Below are 16,324 nucleotides of genomic sequence, written 5' to 3' on the forward strand. Positions count from 1 at the left end.
ACTTGCACTAATGTGAGCAGGCTGAATTTCTCCTTCATCAGGAAGAGATTGAGAAGCTGAAGATCAAGGATAGGATTATGGACTCAGTCCTCCTTGGGCACCGGAAAGTAGCGTGAATAGCAACCACTGCCTACTTCTGATGCAAGCACCTTTTCTACAGCCCCCTTAGCCAATAGAGCTAACACTTTCTGACATAGCAAGGAGAGATGGTCCTTCATCAGCTTGTCATAAGAGGGTGGAGATGGGGCGGGGTAGTCACAAAGGAGAGGGAGTAGCTGCAAAGCCATCGGTCTGAATGGAGCAGGTGGATGCAGTATCCTGCATCCATCATCCCCACACAATGCCTATGATGGTCGGAGGGCAAACTAAAGAGGTTTGGAGGATGCTGGGGTGAGGGGAGTAAAGGTTTGACAGGTTTGATTTCTGTCCACCTGTCCCACGTGCCCTAGCTTAACGCACCAATGGTCAGTGTGCTTCGTGGCTTTGCACTTTTGGAGTGAAATGCGGCAAAAAGAAACTGACATGTAGCTGGGGTGGCACGTTCCGTCCGGCTCGGAGAACGCCACGCCAAACTACACCACCTGCCGCCCACTTACCAAAAAGTTCTAGATCCAGTCTGGTGCCTACGGAATATTCTATGGTAAGGAATCTGCGGCTAGGAGTTTCTATCACATAGAAAAAACTCTGCAGAGATAATGGTTCACACATTTTCCAGCATGGAATTATTTGTATTCAACAGTATCGGGCACCACAGCATTCTATAGTTAAGCAGTAATGGAAGCAGCCTAAATCTCACTTTGCGCGCTGTTTTAGTTGGATGAGCTCCGTTATTGTCAATTATCTGGCTATGCAAAAAGAATCTTCAAGTAGGCAAGTGAAAACAGGAAGCACTGCAAACTAAAAAGATAGTTTGTAAAACAACTAAGAATTGCTCTGGACAAAAACATTTCAACTCTTAAAACCCAATTCGCCCTCCAATCACTCATTCTGTGTAGATCATTACTACCCTCTGCCTTGAAAAGCGCTTCACTGCCTTTTTGGGTAGGTTTGTGCTATGTAAATCACACACATACTTACACACACAATGTAAAACAGTGGTGACAGGACAACAGCTACAAATTCTGTGCTTGAAATCAACTTACCTCGTCTATGTTTCGGAGCCATTTGCTTATGTTTTCAAAGCTTTTGGCATTTGTGATGTCATACACCAACATGATTCCCATGGCACCTCTGTAGTACGAGGTTGTGATGGTGTGGAACCGCTCCTGTCCTGCTGTGTCCCTGTGAAGATTGAGTAAACAGATTATACACAGTATTAATAACCGTGTCTACACAATAGGCTGCGCTGACTAAAAAGTGAGAACTGCTAACAAATTTGGTTACAAAATTATAAATAGGCAACTTTCACAGGACAATTGTTTTTTACCCCCATCAAATTCATTCAATAAAAGGCCAGGCACCTAGAAATTCAAAACATAAGGTTGTTAAGGAAACTTTGCTTCTCCAGGAAGAGTATGATGAAAGATTCAATTTACAGAAAAGAATTAAAAGGTAGAAGAAAAACATGTAACTGTAAAAAGCGGAGGAGGCAAATTGAAGATAAATTCTTATTTATTTAAATAGAAGAAATGACCCATTGGTGCTCAAGCTAAGGCGTTTTGCCAGTTCAGCTCCAACCACTTCTCTGGCATTCGAAACTCAGCTCCACACCACCAACTCCGTTCCACATTACATATTAGGATTCTAAGTGATGTACAATAATTCTAACTAAAGTAAAATACACAGTGACCTAGGTTATTCTGGAACTACAATAGACAGAAAAGAAAGACATTTACTACACGTATCTTTTCACAACAAAACAAAATTAGTCTAAAATATACTCATCTCATCTTTTGGGAAACCTTACATTTCTTTTATGTAAAACATGTGAATCATGTACAGATGGACATTACAATCTGAAATAAGAGAATCCAAATTTTAATTAATGTCTGAATGAGAATACTCCCCAGAATCATTACTTGAATGAGAAGACTCCCCAGACGGCAATGATTCACCAGATACATCATCAAACCAAATGGCATCACCATCTTCCCAAAAAAACGGTCTTGACCTGGTTTTAGAACAACAACTGAACTCTTACTCCACCATCCTTTGCCTTTTAGTAAAACAGTTGAATCAGTGACATCCTCAACTTCAAAAGGTACAGTAAATTTGGATATACCTTTGGGTGTTGAAGTAGGTTTACCCAATCACCAACCTTTTTTTTTCTTACAATGGTAAGAAATATCTTGGCATGTTTTTCCATACGTGCAAGCAGCCGCCATGTTGTTCCTGGCTTTATTTATTTATTTTCGGTATTTATAAAGCTCGACACTCACCCAAGGGATATCACGGCGCTGTGAACCAAGAGAGACTACTGAGGTATTGCTGGTGGGTTATGTTTTAGGGAAGGGTTATGTTTTAGGAAAAAGGTGGGTTTTCAGTTTTTGTCGAAACTGAATATAGTTTGTGGTGTGTCTAAGGTCGGAAGGTAGGTCATTCCATCTTCTGGCTGCCAGGTAGGAAAAGGCGCGGCCACCTGTTCTGACTTTGTAAATACGCTTAGGTTTGGCCAGAGCTGATTGGCTTGATCGTAGATTCCTGTTGGGAACGTAGAAGTCGATCCTCCCTTGGAGAATTGTGGGGCCAGTTTTGTGAAGAGCTCTGTGCGTGTGACTTAGTAGTTTAAAGGCAGCTCTCTGGCGCATCGGTAGTCAATGAAGTTTCTTTAGGCATTCCGATGCAGAGTCTCGCTTGCCTTTATTGCAGACCAGTTTGGTCGCCTGGTTTTGCAAGACCTGAAGGCGGGAGAAGAGTTGTTCGTTCATCCCCTCAAATAATGCGTTGCCATAGTCCAGGCGGCTAACCAGTAGGGCTTGGGTGACTGAGTGTCTGCAATCCAGGGGTATCCAAGGGAATATCTTTGAGAGAAGTTTGAGTATGGCAAAACCTTTGCCCCAGAGTGATTGGACGTGGTCCTTCATGGACAGGGCGTCGTCCATGATGACGCCTAAGTTTCTCGCGTGTTGTTTTGGAGTGGGGGCCGGTCCTAGTGTGGGTGGCCACCATGTGGCGTCCCATATGAGTTTGGCTCCCCCGAACAAGAGAATCTCCGGTTTGCCGGCGTTTAATTTTAGGCAGTGGTTGTGCATCCAATGGGCCATCTCGGAGAGACAGTCGTGAAGCTTTTTCTTTGTCTCAGGCCCTTCATCCATTGCCACCATCAGCTGTGTATCATCAGCATAAGAGCATATGCCAATGCCCCACTTCCTTCCAATGTCGGCCAGTGCTTTAATAATAGAAGCTTCTAAAGTATCTCTCTGCAGTTTTTCTTTAGTCAAGAAAGGCATTAAAGATCTTGCTTGTCTGCCTCATTAAAAAATAGGGAGAAACTCCCATGCAAGTGTTAGGAGTTAAATGGTAGGTCCAAAGTTTCTCTTTAAGAAATTCAAACACAGCAAGATTGCTTTCTAAAGCGGCTTGAATACCTTCTTTAAAAAATCTGTTTGCTCTCTCAATTTGAACATTAGAACGAGGACTATAAAGAGGAGCTCTTTCAGCACATACATTAAACTTTCCCAAAAAACTTTGCATCTTGCTTGAAATAAATTGAACACCATTATCAGACATAATTGACATCGGTGCCCCTTTAATCCTGAAAATGTTATCCAGGAAAAGTATAACTTCATCTGTGGTAGGATGTTCAACAAAAAAGTAATACTACCATTTTGAAAAATCAGCAATGAGAACAATTAAAAATCTTTTCTCTCTGCCCAAACATTCATAAGGTCCAGAAAAATCAATGGAAAGTTGTTCCCAAGGACCCACAGGGGCATCTCCAATAGATAACGGTTCAGTAGAAACTTTCCAGTGTTTATCTGACTTTATACACACTGAACAATTATCTATAAATCTTTCAACAGATGCTTCCATGCCAGGCCACCAAAAGCGATTTTTAAGTAATTTTTTTTGTTCCAGACATACAGAGATGTCCTGAATGGGCTAAATAGATGAGTTTGTCTCCGAGATTAGTTGGTGGTACAAATAGATCTTGCCTCAACAAAATATCATGTTCATCACTCAGTTCCTCAGCAATTAATGCAAAACTTCTGAGGGGTAATTCTAAAAATTCTTTAACTTTTCTCCAGCCCACACACAAGCCAGAGCTTCCTTTTCAATAGTACTGTAGTGTACTTCTGCACCTCTGATGCCTCTAGAAATGAAAGAAATTACCCTTTCTTTTCCCTCAACAATTTGCGTGAAAACTGCTCCTAAACCTACAGTACTAGCATCTACAGTAACAAAAGATTTTCCCTAAGGATCAAAAGTGCTAATTACAGGTGCTTTGGCAATGAGTTTAACCACATTGCTGAAAGCTTCATCATGGACAGTAGTCCACACAAACTTTGGCCCTTTTTTGAGTAGTTGTCTAAGTGGCTCAACAACAAGAGCATAGCCCTTGACAAACTTGGCATAATACTCACTTAAACCAAGAAAGGAGCGTAAAGAATCTTTATCCTGTGGCTTACTAGCTCTTTCTAAGGTATTGACAATATCTTCTTTAGGAAAGATGCCATCAGGAGTAATTTTGTGACTTAAATAATTGATTTCATTAACCAAAAATGTACACTTGTCTTTACTGACAGTCATGCCTTTGTTGTCCAGAGATTTTAAAATGTTCTCCAAAATAGAATTATGCTCTTCCTAGTTTTAGCAAAAATCAAAATATCATCTTGGAAAGACTGCACCCCTTTTAAACCATGGAATAAACTCTCAATTCACTTCTGAAAAACTGGCTGCTGATGCCAGTCCGAATGGCATTCTCAAAAACCTATACAAACCAAACGGAGTAATAAAGGCTGTGAGATCTCTTGAGGATTCATCAAGGGTTACCAAATTTTAAATCCATAATTGGGAAAAAAATTGCACTATTAACAGCAGCCAGCATTTCTTGAATTCTTGGTAAGGGATATGTTTCTACTACAATATTCTTGATAAGCGACCTGAGATCCACACAATCTGATCTCTTGATTTTTTTTTAAGAGTGATAACAATTGCAAAAACCCATTTGAAGCCGTCAGTAGGCTCTATGATACCTTCAGAACAAAGATCATCCAGATGTGATTTAAGTTTATCTCTCACCCCCCAAAGGCACCATACGCACTTATGTTTAATGGGTAAGGCTCCTTTCTTAAGTTTTATGTTGTGTGAATATCCTTTAACTTTCCCCACCACATTTTCAAATACTTTCTTGTACTTATGGAGAAGAGAAGTTAAAGAAGATTTCTCCAATGAAATATTGTCAATAGAAATCTCTCAATTGAATAGGATGATCAGACCCTGGACATAAATTTACTCCTAATTTGCCCAAATCATACCATCCAACAATATTTTTCCCCGTCAATAGCCACATAAATTTTAGTATAAATCATGCGATCTTCAAATTTCAAAGAATCTTCCAAGAAACCGAACACCTTGATGTCAAAATTACCAAATGCTTTGGGATTAATGTCTGAAACAGTAAGATTGACACCCTCCCAATTTTCATTAAAGAAAACATCAGATAAAATGGTCACTGGCGATCCAGAATCAGCCATAGCCTCAAAAGCATCACCACCAACTGGAACAGTTCCTAAAGGAGCTTTAAAAGGAAGCATGATATTGTTAATAGAACCATCAAATGAATCTTCATAAATAGTTAGAAGTAATTTTTGCAAATCATGCTGAACATTTGAAATACTATTAACAGTAGAGCTAGAATTAGAACTTAAAGTTTTGCAAAATGAAGAGAAATTACCAACCTTCCCGCATTTGGTACACAATTTTTTAAGAGCAGGACAATCAACAGAATTTGCCAAATGTGTTTTAGATCCACACCTAAAGCAACTTAAATTTAAATATCTACCCGTTTTAATACTACTCTTATTACGAGTTTGAACAGCACAAACAGAAGAATTATTAGTACTTTTAACATCTTAGGCAGCAATAATTTTGGAAAACTCAATATACCTCTTAATACCTTTAGCTAGATCTATGGCCTCAGCTAAAGTAGTATTACGACATGCAAGAAGTCTTTCCTGTATTTTCTTTGACCAACAATTAAATACAAATTGATCTATGATTGATAGATCAACATAAGCTCCAAATTCACAATTGGCAGCCAAAACTCTTCGAGCTGCCACATATTCTTCAACAGTTCCGTCAGATAACGGTTTCCTTTTATGAAAAGCGTGTCTTTCAATCATTACATTTGGTTCATCTTCGAATTGTTTTTCAAGTCTTGCTACAGCTTCTTTAAACACATTCCATACATCACCTCCTCCACTTGGTGGCGCTATAGGCACAACGTTCTTAAAAATTTCTATTGCAGCTGTTCCCAGGTAACTGAAAACAATTGCTTTTTTCTTACCGCTGAAAACTGAAAACTCAGTACCATCGATGGCTACAATATAATTCTCAAATGTTTCCAACCATTTTTTCCAGCGCAACTTGGGTTTTCCAGGAATTTCCAGAAATATAGTAGGTTGATTACAAATTTAAGATGCCATAGTACCCAAATTTTATTTATACAACCTTAAAATGAGTAAGAATATATATATATACTTTTAAATTATCTGTGTGCAAATCACAGCTGTTGAGAATGTGTAACATGCACTTTAAGTTCAGCCAGTGGGCATATCACTGTTGTAATGGCAAAAAATAAGCTTATCCTAGCAGTAGAAGATGAGATAAGTAAAATAACATGCACTTATTATGAATAAGTGTGCATATCACCGTTATAATTTTCACTTTTATTTTAATCAGCAAAATGGTAGTGTGAGAATCACTGAATTCGCGAAGACCAATTCGTTGAAAAAGCTCGTAAATCAGCTCACAAATACAAGCGCTGGTAATGCAACCTGCTTTTTGTTTAGCGCATAGAACAGCTGACTGACTCGGAATGCGACTAAAGATGGCCGCGATGTCGCGTGTTACCTCAGACGTGAGAGACACAAACTATGCATTCCACACTCTACGAAGCATTTCACCGAGTCCTTAACAACCGCTGCTAATAAGATGACATCATAATTTCTTCACGTGAACTGCAGGGAGCACGCGATTAGACGCGCGAGCAGCTTCACCTTGACCAACGGCCTTGTATCCTCAAAATAATAAATGGCCACGGTACCTTAATTTCCAGCAGTAAACGCTGCAATGGATATTTCCAAAATGAAATGGACTAAAGCAGTCAACGCAGTAAGTCCATAAAGAATTTCTCAGCGATATTCAAAAATGAAGGTTGCTCGGCAAACACAGTGAGTCCGTAAATAATTAAATAAACCTAGTCGCCATTGTAGAGAGCAGAGGAGGCAAATTGAAGATAAATTCTTATTTATTTAAATAGAAGAAATGATCCACTGGTACTCAAGCCTTATAAGGCGTCTTGCCAGATCAGCCCAACCGCTTCTCTGGCATTCGAACCTCAGCTCCGCACCAACTCCGTTCCACATTACATATTAGGATTCGAAGTGATGTACAATAATTCTAACTAAAGTAAAATACACAGTGACCTAAGTTATTCTGGGACTACAATAGACAGAAAAGAAAGACATTTACCACAGTAATCCCAGGTCTTTATCATAGGTAGCCTCCTTGAATTCCTTAATAGTGAATGTAAGGTTCTTTTAAGAATTAAAGAGGGAAAAGGGAGACCTTCATAAAGGCAGAGGATCAGATCGCTGAATTAGCGAGCTCGGATACTATTGGGAACATATAGTCTAGAACCCGGGTCAGTGCGGTTACGAGTCAAAAGGAAGACCCCGAAGATGCAAGTGGTGGCACAAAATACGGCCCACGAGCAGTAGCGTGTTCACTCTTCTAGTTTTGAAATCATTGGATTCTAAAGTCTACTTCTAGAACTGCATTTAGTTCTGTTGTGAAGAATCACAATAGTGTCGCTAAAAAATGTCCTTGAGGAATGACAAGATCGCAATACTCTTGTATGACATGATTCCAGTGCTATATTGAGATTGATTTTATTTATACGTGTATGTTACACAAACCACAGACTACCCTGCCTTGGCACCCAAATAGTCATTAATAAAATCTCCTTTTGTAAAACGTAGCTATTTAATGTAAAGCTATTTTGTAGGGTGCCTGAAACGATGAGGGTGGGCTCTATTTTTAAATTCCATTCTTTAGGGCCAATAAAGCAGTTTGTCTGCCGTACAGTATCGTGCATCGGTTTTAAAGTGCTTTACCGGAGCGGACTCGGTTTGCTGGCAACCGCTAGGCAGTGATGCACTTTCGCCAATCAACAGCTTGAGATCTGCTTTTCACAAAGCAAAGGAACATCTTTGCCCTCCTGCAAAGAGTCGATGTACCAGCTGTTCAATTATAAATTAAATCCATATGCAGGACAATCCACCTGATCCGCAGTAAGGCGTGCCATGCAGACACGTCCAGAATCCTCCTTCCCTTTCACACCCCAGGCATGGCATCACATACAGGGTGAGGGAGAGGGCGATTGATGGGGCCTGACAGCTGGCATAATGAAGGGTGCAACACCAAAACAATGCTAGAGTCAACCGCACCAAGACACCAGCAGACGAAAGGGGCCTAAACTGTCCACAGCAGTCTTTCGGTCAATAAACGAAAGCAGTGCAGGACATCCTTTCTGTGACCTTGTCCAGGATCACTGCAAACAGCTCGGACTGCAACAAGAGGCTTACGTTGGCGGGCTCAAAGACCATGGCACACAGGCAGGAGCGGTGCCTGACCTCAGGGAAGTAGCAGCAGGAAAATGCAAGGAAGGCCTTGCAACAGACGAGTCATACATGTAAGCAGACTACAAATTGTGTGCCCCTCAAATCGGATCCTCAAGTGAGAAAGTAGCCACCAACGGTGGGCACAGTACGTCCCTGCAACAATATTGGCCATGGTCAACCAGACCCTAAAGAATTATAAAGACCCCCTGGAAAGTCATGCACAAACCACACTCTGGAAATAGTGCTGAAGTTGCAATTAAAATCTTTAACGCAGGGTGACTATTGAGGGCAGCCTCAGATGTGTGGCCCACGTGTCACCACTGTAGGCATCAATATTTTTCAAGAGTTCTGCCAGAAGAACAAGATAACCCAATTCCAGGACCGTTTGGTTTCGATTTGAAAACAAGGGTCCAGCCAGGTGAGCGGCCCTTCCTGGTCTTTTTAACAAATGAACACCTCTGAGGAGTGGGTTGTTCTGTACCTTATTTAATCTACATTTCAGAGCAACGGTTGCATTTTAGCTTTCTGTCAGGGGTGGATTTATGACATCGATGACCTTTTCTTCTGGACCTTTAGCTATTTTTGAGACAAGGTTGCTTGCACTTTTTTATTGCTGGTATCTTGCGCAGTCAATTTCTAGTGGCCTCCTACGCTGATAAGTGCAAGGGAAGGAGAACCAAACGGGAATAGGTCAAGAGGAGGTTAGAGAGTAACAGGGACACCAGAGAGATGGAAAAGAGGAGTATGGCGGACATCAAAGCAAATGGAAGTTATGTGGCAAGCAATGTGTCCCATACGGAAAGTGGCACAGACGACAATGGCGGGCCACACAAACATGCACGTGCTAGTACAGGTACAAAGATAGGAAATGAGGAAAGGATGTGATTATGGCAGGCTGGATAGGAAGTGGGGTGAAAGGGAGCTGCATACAGAGCTTTAGGAAAAGGAGAAGGAACAGGTGGAGATGCTAAGGAAGAAAAACATGGATGAAGGACGTGAGGGAGCTACACGCTCTAAGAGAAAATGAACCCATAGTAATGTATTAGGAAAGAGGAAATAATGATGTCAACAAGTTCTGAAACAGATAACAGACTGCAGGGCAAGAGGAAGAGCATGGGAAGGTGGATCTGTGAAGGTAAACTTTCCTGTGCCCAATAGTCCTGCAGATTGAGGTATTCTTGTTTATGTTGATGCCCAGAGAATTGAGAGAAAAGAGCAAGCCCAGACATGCAGACCAGAATAGAAATCATTCAAAGCTTCCGACATACTCAACCCCCAAGGATAGCGCTGCACAGACACATGAGCCCTCCTCACACTCGAAACTTGGATCCTCCCCTGGGTGATCACAGTAGTTCCCCCGGAAATTTACACTGGTAGATGTAAGACACCATTTCCATACTCACCATTACTAAAAAACATACACATTGAAACAAAGCGAACACTAAATATATGGCTCCTTCAAAGCCTCAGACACATACGTCTACAAAGTCAGCCTGACATGCAATAACTAGTCAGCACAAACTGGTCCTTTTCGCACCCGTCAACAGGGGAGGTGGGAGGGAAGCTCTGTTATTTAAATGCGTTTTTCATCAATATCACGCAATTTAAATACTTTGACGTACTAGCAGGATAGCTATCCAATGGTCGCCAGGCTTAAGCTAAGTCAGGTCCGGTCCTAAATGCTATGTTTGTATGCACAGTTACATGACCAGAATAATGCTTAATTGTAAAATTAAGCTGCAACTATGTGCAAAAATACCATCACGCAATACAAACAAGATATTATAAGCGGAGGAAAATGTAACATCTCTACTTCTTATTATCAAACTTTTCCCTGACATTCTTCCCCCGTCGACAATTTTTGCAAATTCTGGGCATTTTTTCTTCCAAAAATGAAAATAAAGGTACTTAAAAAAAGTGATATGGCTGCGTCATCCAGGTGTACATCCTGGAAAGAGTCGGAAAGGCTATGGGCAGCTTCCATGTTTAGGCCACAGAGCAGAACCCACACCTTCCTTACCCCAGAATGGGGTGCCTCCGTCACTTCTGGGGGGACTCAATACAGAACGACTGCTGATTCAGAAGTGCGCCTAAAAAGCTGGTCCTCTATCACTTCCAGATGGAGTCGATTTAGCACTCTAGGCGGTTCAACACTGTCTCTTAGGAAATACCCTCCGTCACTCTTGGGTGCGAGCCATAGAGCAACAATTTGAGGATTTCACAGTGCCTCCATCTCTCCTGGGTAAGCAATGCATTGGAGGCTTAACAGTGCTCCAACAATCTGGCCCTCGTACATTCCTGGGTAGATGTGTTACAGCAATGACATAGTAGGATAACAGTGCCTCCAATGGTTTGAATATTTAATACTACTTAGTCTACTTCATACAATCTAGAGAACCCTACTGATGCACATCAACAGTAGGTTCTACGTTTGAAACGGTCCACCCTAAAGTGGTTAAATACCTGTGTTCATCACAGCATTATTTTTTCACTCTCCGCTACACCTCATACTTATGCACCATACATATAAGGCATACAGTACTTCCACCACTTCATGTAAACCTCATGCACCTCGCCCAACATGTCCCATAGTATAACTATATAAAAAAAAGCGGCAAGCAAAAAACCCCATTAACCATCCAGTCTGAAGGGTAGGCAGGAACACAATACTAATCTGAACACTTCATATCCTCACCAGTGGTATGAAAAGCTACACAAATAATGGAACTGGACCATCCAGACAGCACTCATTGAATCGCAAGGAGTGAGGAAAGAGCCATTAAAAAAATACCACTTCAGCGTGGTCAGCATTCGGGCGGTAGCAGTTTGCAGAGGTTTTCAGTGTTGAGAAGCATTTTTTTTCTCAGCATATGCTTACCAACTTGGACCGCCAAGTGTACAGCGGGAAAGTATTTGCTTGCACGCCACATGGTGACCATCAGGGAGAATGGTATAGAAAGGGGTGTTTACCAACTGCATGAAAAATTAAACAAAAAAGAAAAACATCACTCAGGTTGGTCTAGACGCGGAGGAGAACAAGAAGGTGCTGGTGGTTGAAGCACGCAGAATGTGGAGCTCTACAGCTGTGCTGCAGGCAGCATAGAAACCCAGGATACTTTGGGCACGTCATGGGGGTGTTCAATGGTGCAGCCACTTTCATTGCATAAGAGCAAAGTAGGGTCCAGCATCAACTGTCTAAGCCAGAACGAATGTTGGAAGCAATGGAGGCAGGAGATGAGCAGTGGATGGACAGGTTTCTGAACATTTTAGGCGTCAATAAATCTTTCAAAATATGATATTCATACAGGGTGTTAATAAAAAAAAAAAGGAGACCATCACCACTCTTTAGTTTTAAGTTGATGACTGGCTGCCACAGACAAACATTTCACAGCTGTGTGCTGCCTTACCTAGGGGTGGAAAACACAAAAGAACTTGGGCACATTGGAGTCTCAAAAAAACCAAACTGGCCTATGAGATTCCTGGTGCCAAATACGGTCTGCAATCACTAGGTGGGTATCAGACACTTCTATGATTGTATTATGCATGGAGAAGAGGGGCATAGGTGCATGGGAAGAAAGAAGGAAAAGAGGAAGGAACGAGGAAGCATAATAATTAAACAGCTCATAGGAGGAGAGGAAAGGGGTGGGGAGAATGGAAGAAACCTAAGAGGTGTCTCATGATAGATGGGGTCTGAGAAAGCTATTCAGTTTTGTAAATTCATAAACGTCCACAACTGCAGACTTCCCTGAACGTGGTCTTTGACAAGCACTAGGTCCTCCCCATTCCCCCAGGTTCTGCCGCTTTAATAGTTATTGTTTACCAGAGGTTCCATCTCTCGTGGAGTAAGCTCTGCCGCTTTCTGGTACTTCTTCCTGAAGGTAGGGTCTGAACTCACATCGTAGAAGCCAGTGGAGGAATCTGTGCATCAGATCAGTAGTTAAATGCTCACTGGTGTCTGCAGCATCCAACGAGATCTTAACAGGCTTTGAGAAGAGCATTCTCATAAACAATGAGAGAAATCCTTTCTTGGGGTAGCTATAACTCTATGACCTCCCACTGCTGTCGATCATTATGCCATGACAACGTTCCTAATAATCTTTATCTCCACAGTATCCGTTTCTTACTTTGTTGGGATGGGATTTAGTACCTAAACTAGGGTTCAGGTACAGCGAGGAAATACAAGACTATTTTATACAAGTTTAGGTAGTGTCTGAAATTTGTGTATAACAAAGAAAAACACAAATGACAGTAAAACTGCCAAACTATTTTATTATGTGCAATATTTGTAGACGTGGGAAAGAAGTGTGAGCAGAAACTAAATATAGGCATCGTTCTAGCCTATATTATTTTTGACGAAGATGCAACAGTAAAATACTCTGAATGCTGTTTGTGCCCTGTACAGGCATGGACACAGTAGGCATAAGGAGCTGGGAGTAAGGGGACAAAAGTGGATTATAGGAAGAAATCAGCCAACGGTCCAGAATTCTTCCACACAAATAATGAGAACTGCAGTAGCAATAATCTGGGACATTTTCAAGTCCTTCCTAGAGTTATAGAAGAAAACCGCTAAGTCAGCTAGTATTAAAATATTAAAACATTAAAAAAAGAAAATGATTAGATATCCATTTGCTGCTTTGACACATTTAGACATCAGCATACTGAACCAAGTTTTAGTTTTACGGCCGCCAAGTTGTGGAATACTCTTCCTCTGACATTGAGGAGTAGCCTTGATCTACTCACTTTTAAAAGGGACTTAAAGACCCATTTGTTTCCAAGGGTAGTGTAGCTATGCAATAGATGGTTCTGGATCGGTCTCAGCGCCAGGATGCCCTTTGGGTGACAGCTGCGCTTAACAAGCAATAAAATACAAAAATACATACCAAAAGATCTGACCAGATGTATCGTAATAAACAACTGCTGCTGAATGAAACATTACAGAATAGTCGCGCTCTCTGATAAAGAAAAGAAAAATGAGAGTAGCAAAAACTCCATCTTTTGATCACTGGGGAAAAACATGTGTGAGAAGTTGGCCTGATATGCAGTGCTCACTATTCTAGTGATCACTATGTATCAGTCCAAACAACCCTTATTGATGATTGGTTGTAAGTCAACCTTATAGACCAGCTATCCTAGTAGCATGGATACGAGCAGTCTAAGGCTAAGACTCTAGAGGGCGTGTTAAGCCAGCTGTTTTACCATCACATTACCCCTTGAACACCCAGTGAAAGGACACCACACAAGTTGTTATGAAAATAAAGTGTATTTATTTATAACAAGACTACCCTGATCTCTTTATGAGTCAGGGAGCTAAGCACACAACAAAACTCTTACGAAAATACTTGTCGCACAATTTACACAAATGCCCGAGGGGCACGAAAAACCATATACTACAAAAGTGGAATGCGAATTACTAGCAGGTAAGTAACGATTCTCAGAGGCTTTAGAAACGCTAGGCCTACAATACTGAACACTCAGGTTAGGAGCAGGAGGCCTAGGGACGCCACGTGCAGAGTGGGAACTCTCACGCGTAAGGCGGGAAAAAGTCTATGGAAGCTAGAATTCACAAAGTTACTGTTCTCGGGCGAACCCGACTAGCTGGGACGAAAACGGGAGGGGATCCGAACACTTGGAGTGTTGGACTATGCTGGGGCACCGGAGTGCTGGATTTACCTAGCCCAGGGGCTGCGGCGGCATAGGGTTCAAGTTGCGTCGGAAACCCACGTTGACGGACCAGGAGCCTGAAGAAGAAGTTGCTGGCAGGCGGCCAGTGAAGAAAAGTTCGAAGAGATCCAAGCCTGGATCAGGGAAGAAGAAAACCTGAAAGCAGAGGGGACCAAGTTCTGAATCACTAGCCAGTGATTAAGTGGGCACCAGGATGGCACCGGGCGAAGTCACCGCAGTCAGGTGAGTGGGCGCTGCTGGGCTCTGCAGTCTCTCGGACCAGGAGGCGTTGTCGGCGACCAGGATGGAGGTGCGAGCTGTCCCACGAAGGTTCTTGCTGTCGACGTCGCTGGACCCAGGATTGGGGCAACAAGTCTTGGCAAATTCAAGCCCACGCGGTGGACTCAAAATGGCGTCTGAAGTGGACCAGGAGGGTCCGGGGTGCTCCTCTGTTGGAGGGGAGCAAGGGCCAGTCTGGAGCAACCAGACCAGCAGTGTTGTCGAAGTTTGTCGTCAGGAGGGCCACTAGCCAACGGGCAAGTGACCTGGACAACGCGGTGAGCAGCAAAGAGCAGAAGGGCCCCACGCAGATCTCGTGGATGCAAGGGGGCTGGACTTCGGTGCTGGAGCTGCTCAGGGTCGGGGCTTCTCGGGCCCCAAAGCACTCACGTGAGGATTCCTCAGAAGTCGTGCTGGGCAAGCGTCGTGCAGTTTTGAAGATGGCCGGTCCCTCGAGGTCTCGTCGCACCCACGGATCACAGCTGGGCTGATGATGTAGGTTGAGGTCAGAGGTGCCAGGGAAGCCGGTTCTCGTCGTGCTGGGGCAGTCTTGATCCGGAGGAGAGACTTACAGCAAACCGCGATGCTTGGATGGTGCCTGCTGCTGCAGGGTGACTACTCCTTAGTCACAAGGGAGAAATCTTAGGAAGAGTCTTGAGTTCCTTCTTGAAGAAAGTAGTTTCAGGATTCAAAGATGATCTGATTTGGAAGGGGGCCAGGTCCTACCTTTATCCTGCAAAAAGGGGCTGGCACGCGACTAAGTCCTGCCCTATGGGTGGGACTAGGAGGGGGGTGGTTACACCCCTCTCCTTTGGCGGGCTTTCCCCAGGCCAGGGGCTGGAGTGCCCCTGGAACTGGTTTCAGCCGGCCTATGCACAGTGAGCACCGGGGTGCCACTTGCAGTCACCTTCCTCTAAAGCCCTGCCTACCTAGGATACACAAAATCCTATCTGGGACGGTGCTGGCACCGCCCCTGGCAGGAAACCCTTTGTCCTTGCCTCCTGCTCTGGGAGGACTCCCAGCAGCAGGAGGGCAGACTTGTGTCTCGGTGGCAGCATCCATTTTGTGGAGCTAAGGCTCTGTTTGACTTTAACCGGGGTTACAGGTTACATCCATGTCGTGTCCCTCTAGAAGGGTGGAATGCTAACCCCGTCGCCAGAATTGGCGAGGGGTTAGTATTCCAATTCGTATGACACCTTACTCGACATGTTTTGATAAAGCGATACCAGAGTTGGCACATAACCGCGAGGATTATAATGCACTTAAGAGTATATGGTATGCGATATCATGGAAACGGCTAAGGGATGGATCCCGAAAGCCGCAGACAGGCTCAGCTCATGCCAGAGCACTATCTCACACGATTCCAAGCACTCTGCCTTCAGGATTGTCAAGGCCTGCCATAGGAGTGACTGATAGGAGATCTGTGTGTCCATTTTAGGGTTAGATATAGGTATACTATATCTAAAGCAAGGGGTGATTACACCACCTTGCCCCAGCTGTCAAGCAGCCAGTTGTGTCAGTTTTGGATGGCCAGCCAGGGGTGGCATAATACATGCTGCAGCCCCTGGTAGGCCCTGGGTACACCTATGCCCTGGGCA

General features: G+C 43.1%; 1 protein-coding gene across 1 annotated transcript in view; it reads right to left on the bottom strand.

Moving 5' to 3' along the window:
• RAB10 (RAB10, member RAS oncogene family) overlaps positions 1-16,324 on the bottom strand; it is a 274,897-nt gene that overhangs the window by 103,736 nt on the left and 154,837 nt on the right. Inside the window, exon 3 of the mRNA XM_078650018.1 lies at positions 1,143-1,281. Within this exon, the coding sequence (XP_078506144.1) occupies positions 1,143-1,281 (139 nt within the window). The remainder of the gene's footprint in view (positions 1-1,142; positions 1,282-16,324) is intronic.

The sequence above is a fragment of the Lissotriton helveticus genome, chromosome 6 (genome assembly GCF_964261635.1).
Source record: "Lissotriton helveticus chromosome 6, aLisHel1.1, whole genome shotgun sequence".
Classification (NCBI taxonomy): Eukaryota; Metazoa; Chordata; class Amphibia; order Caudata; family Salamandridae; genus Lissotriton; species Lissotriton helveticus.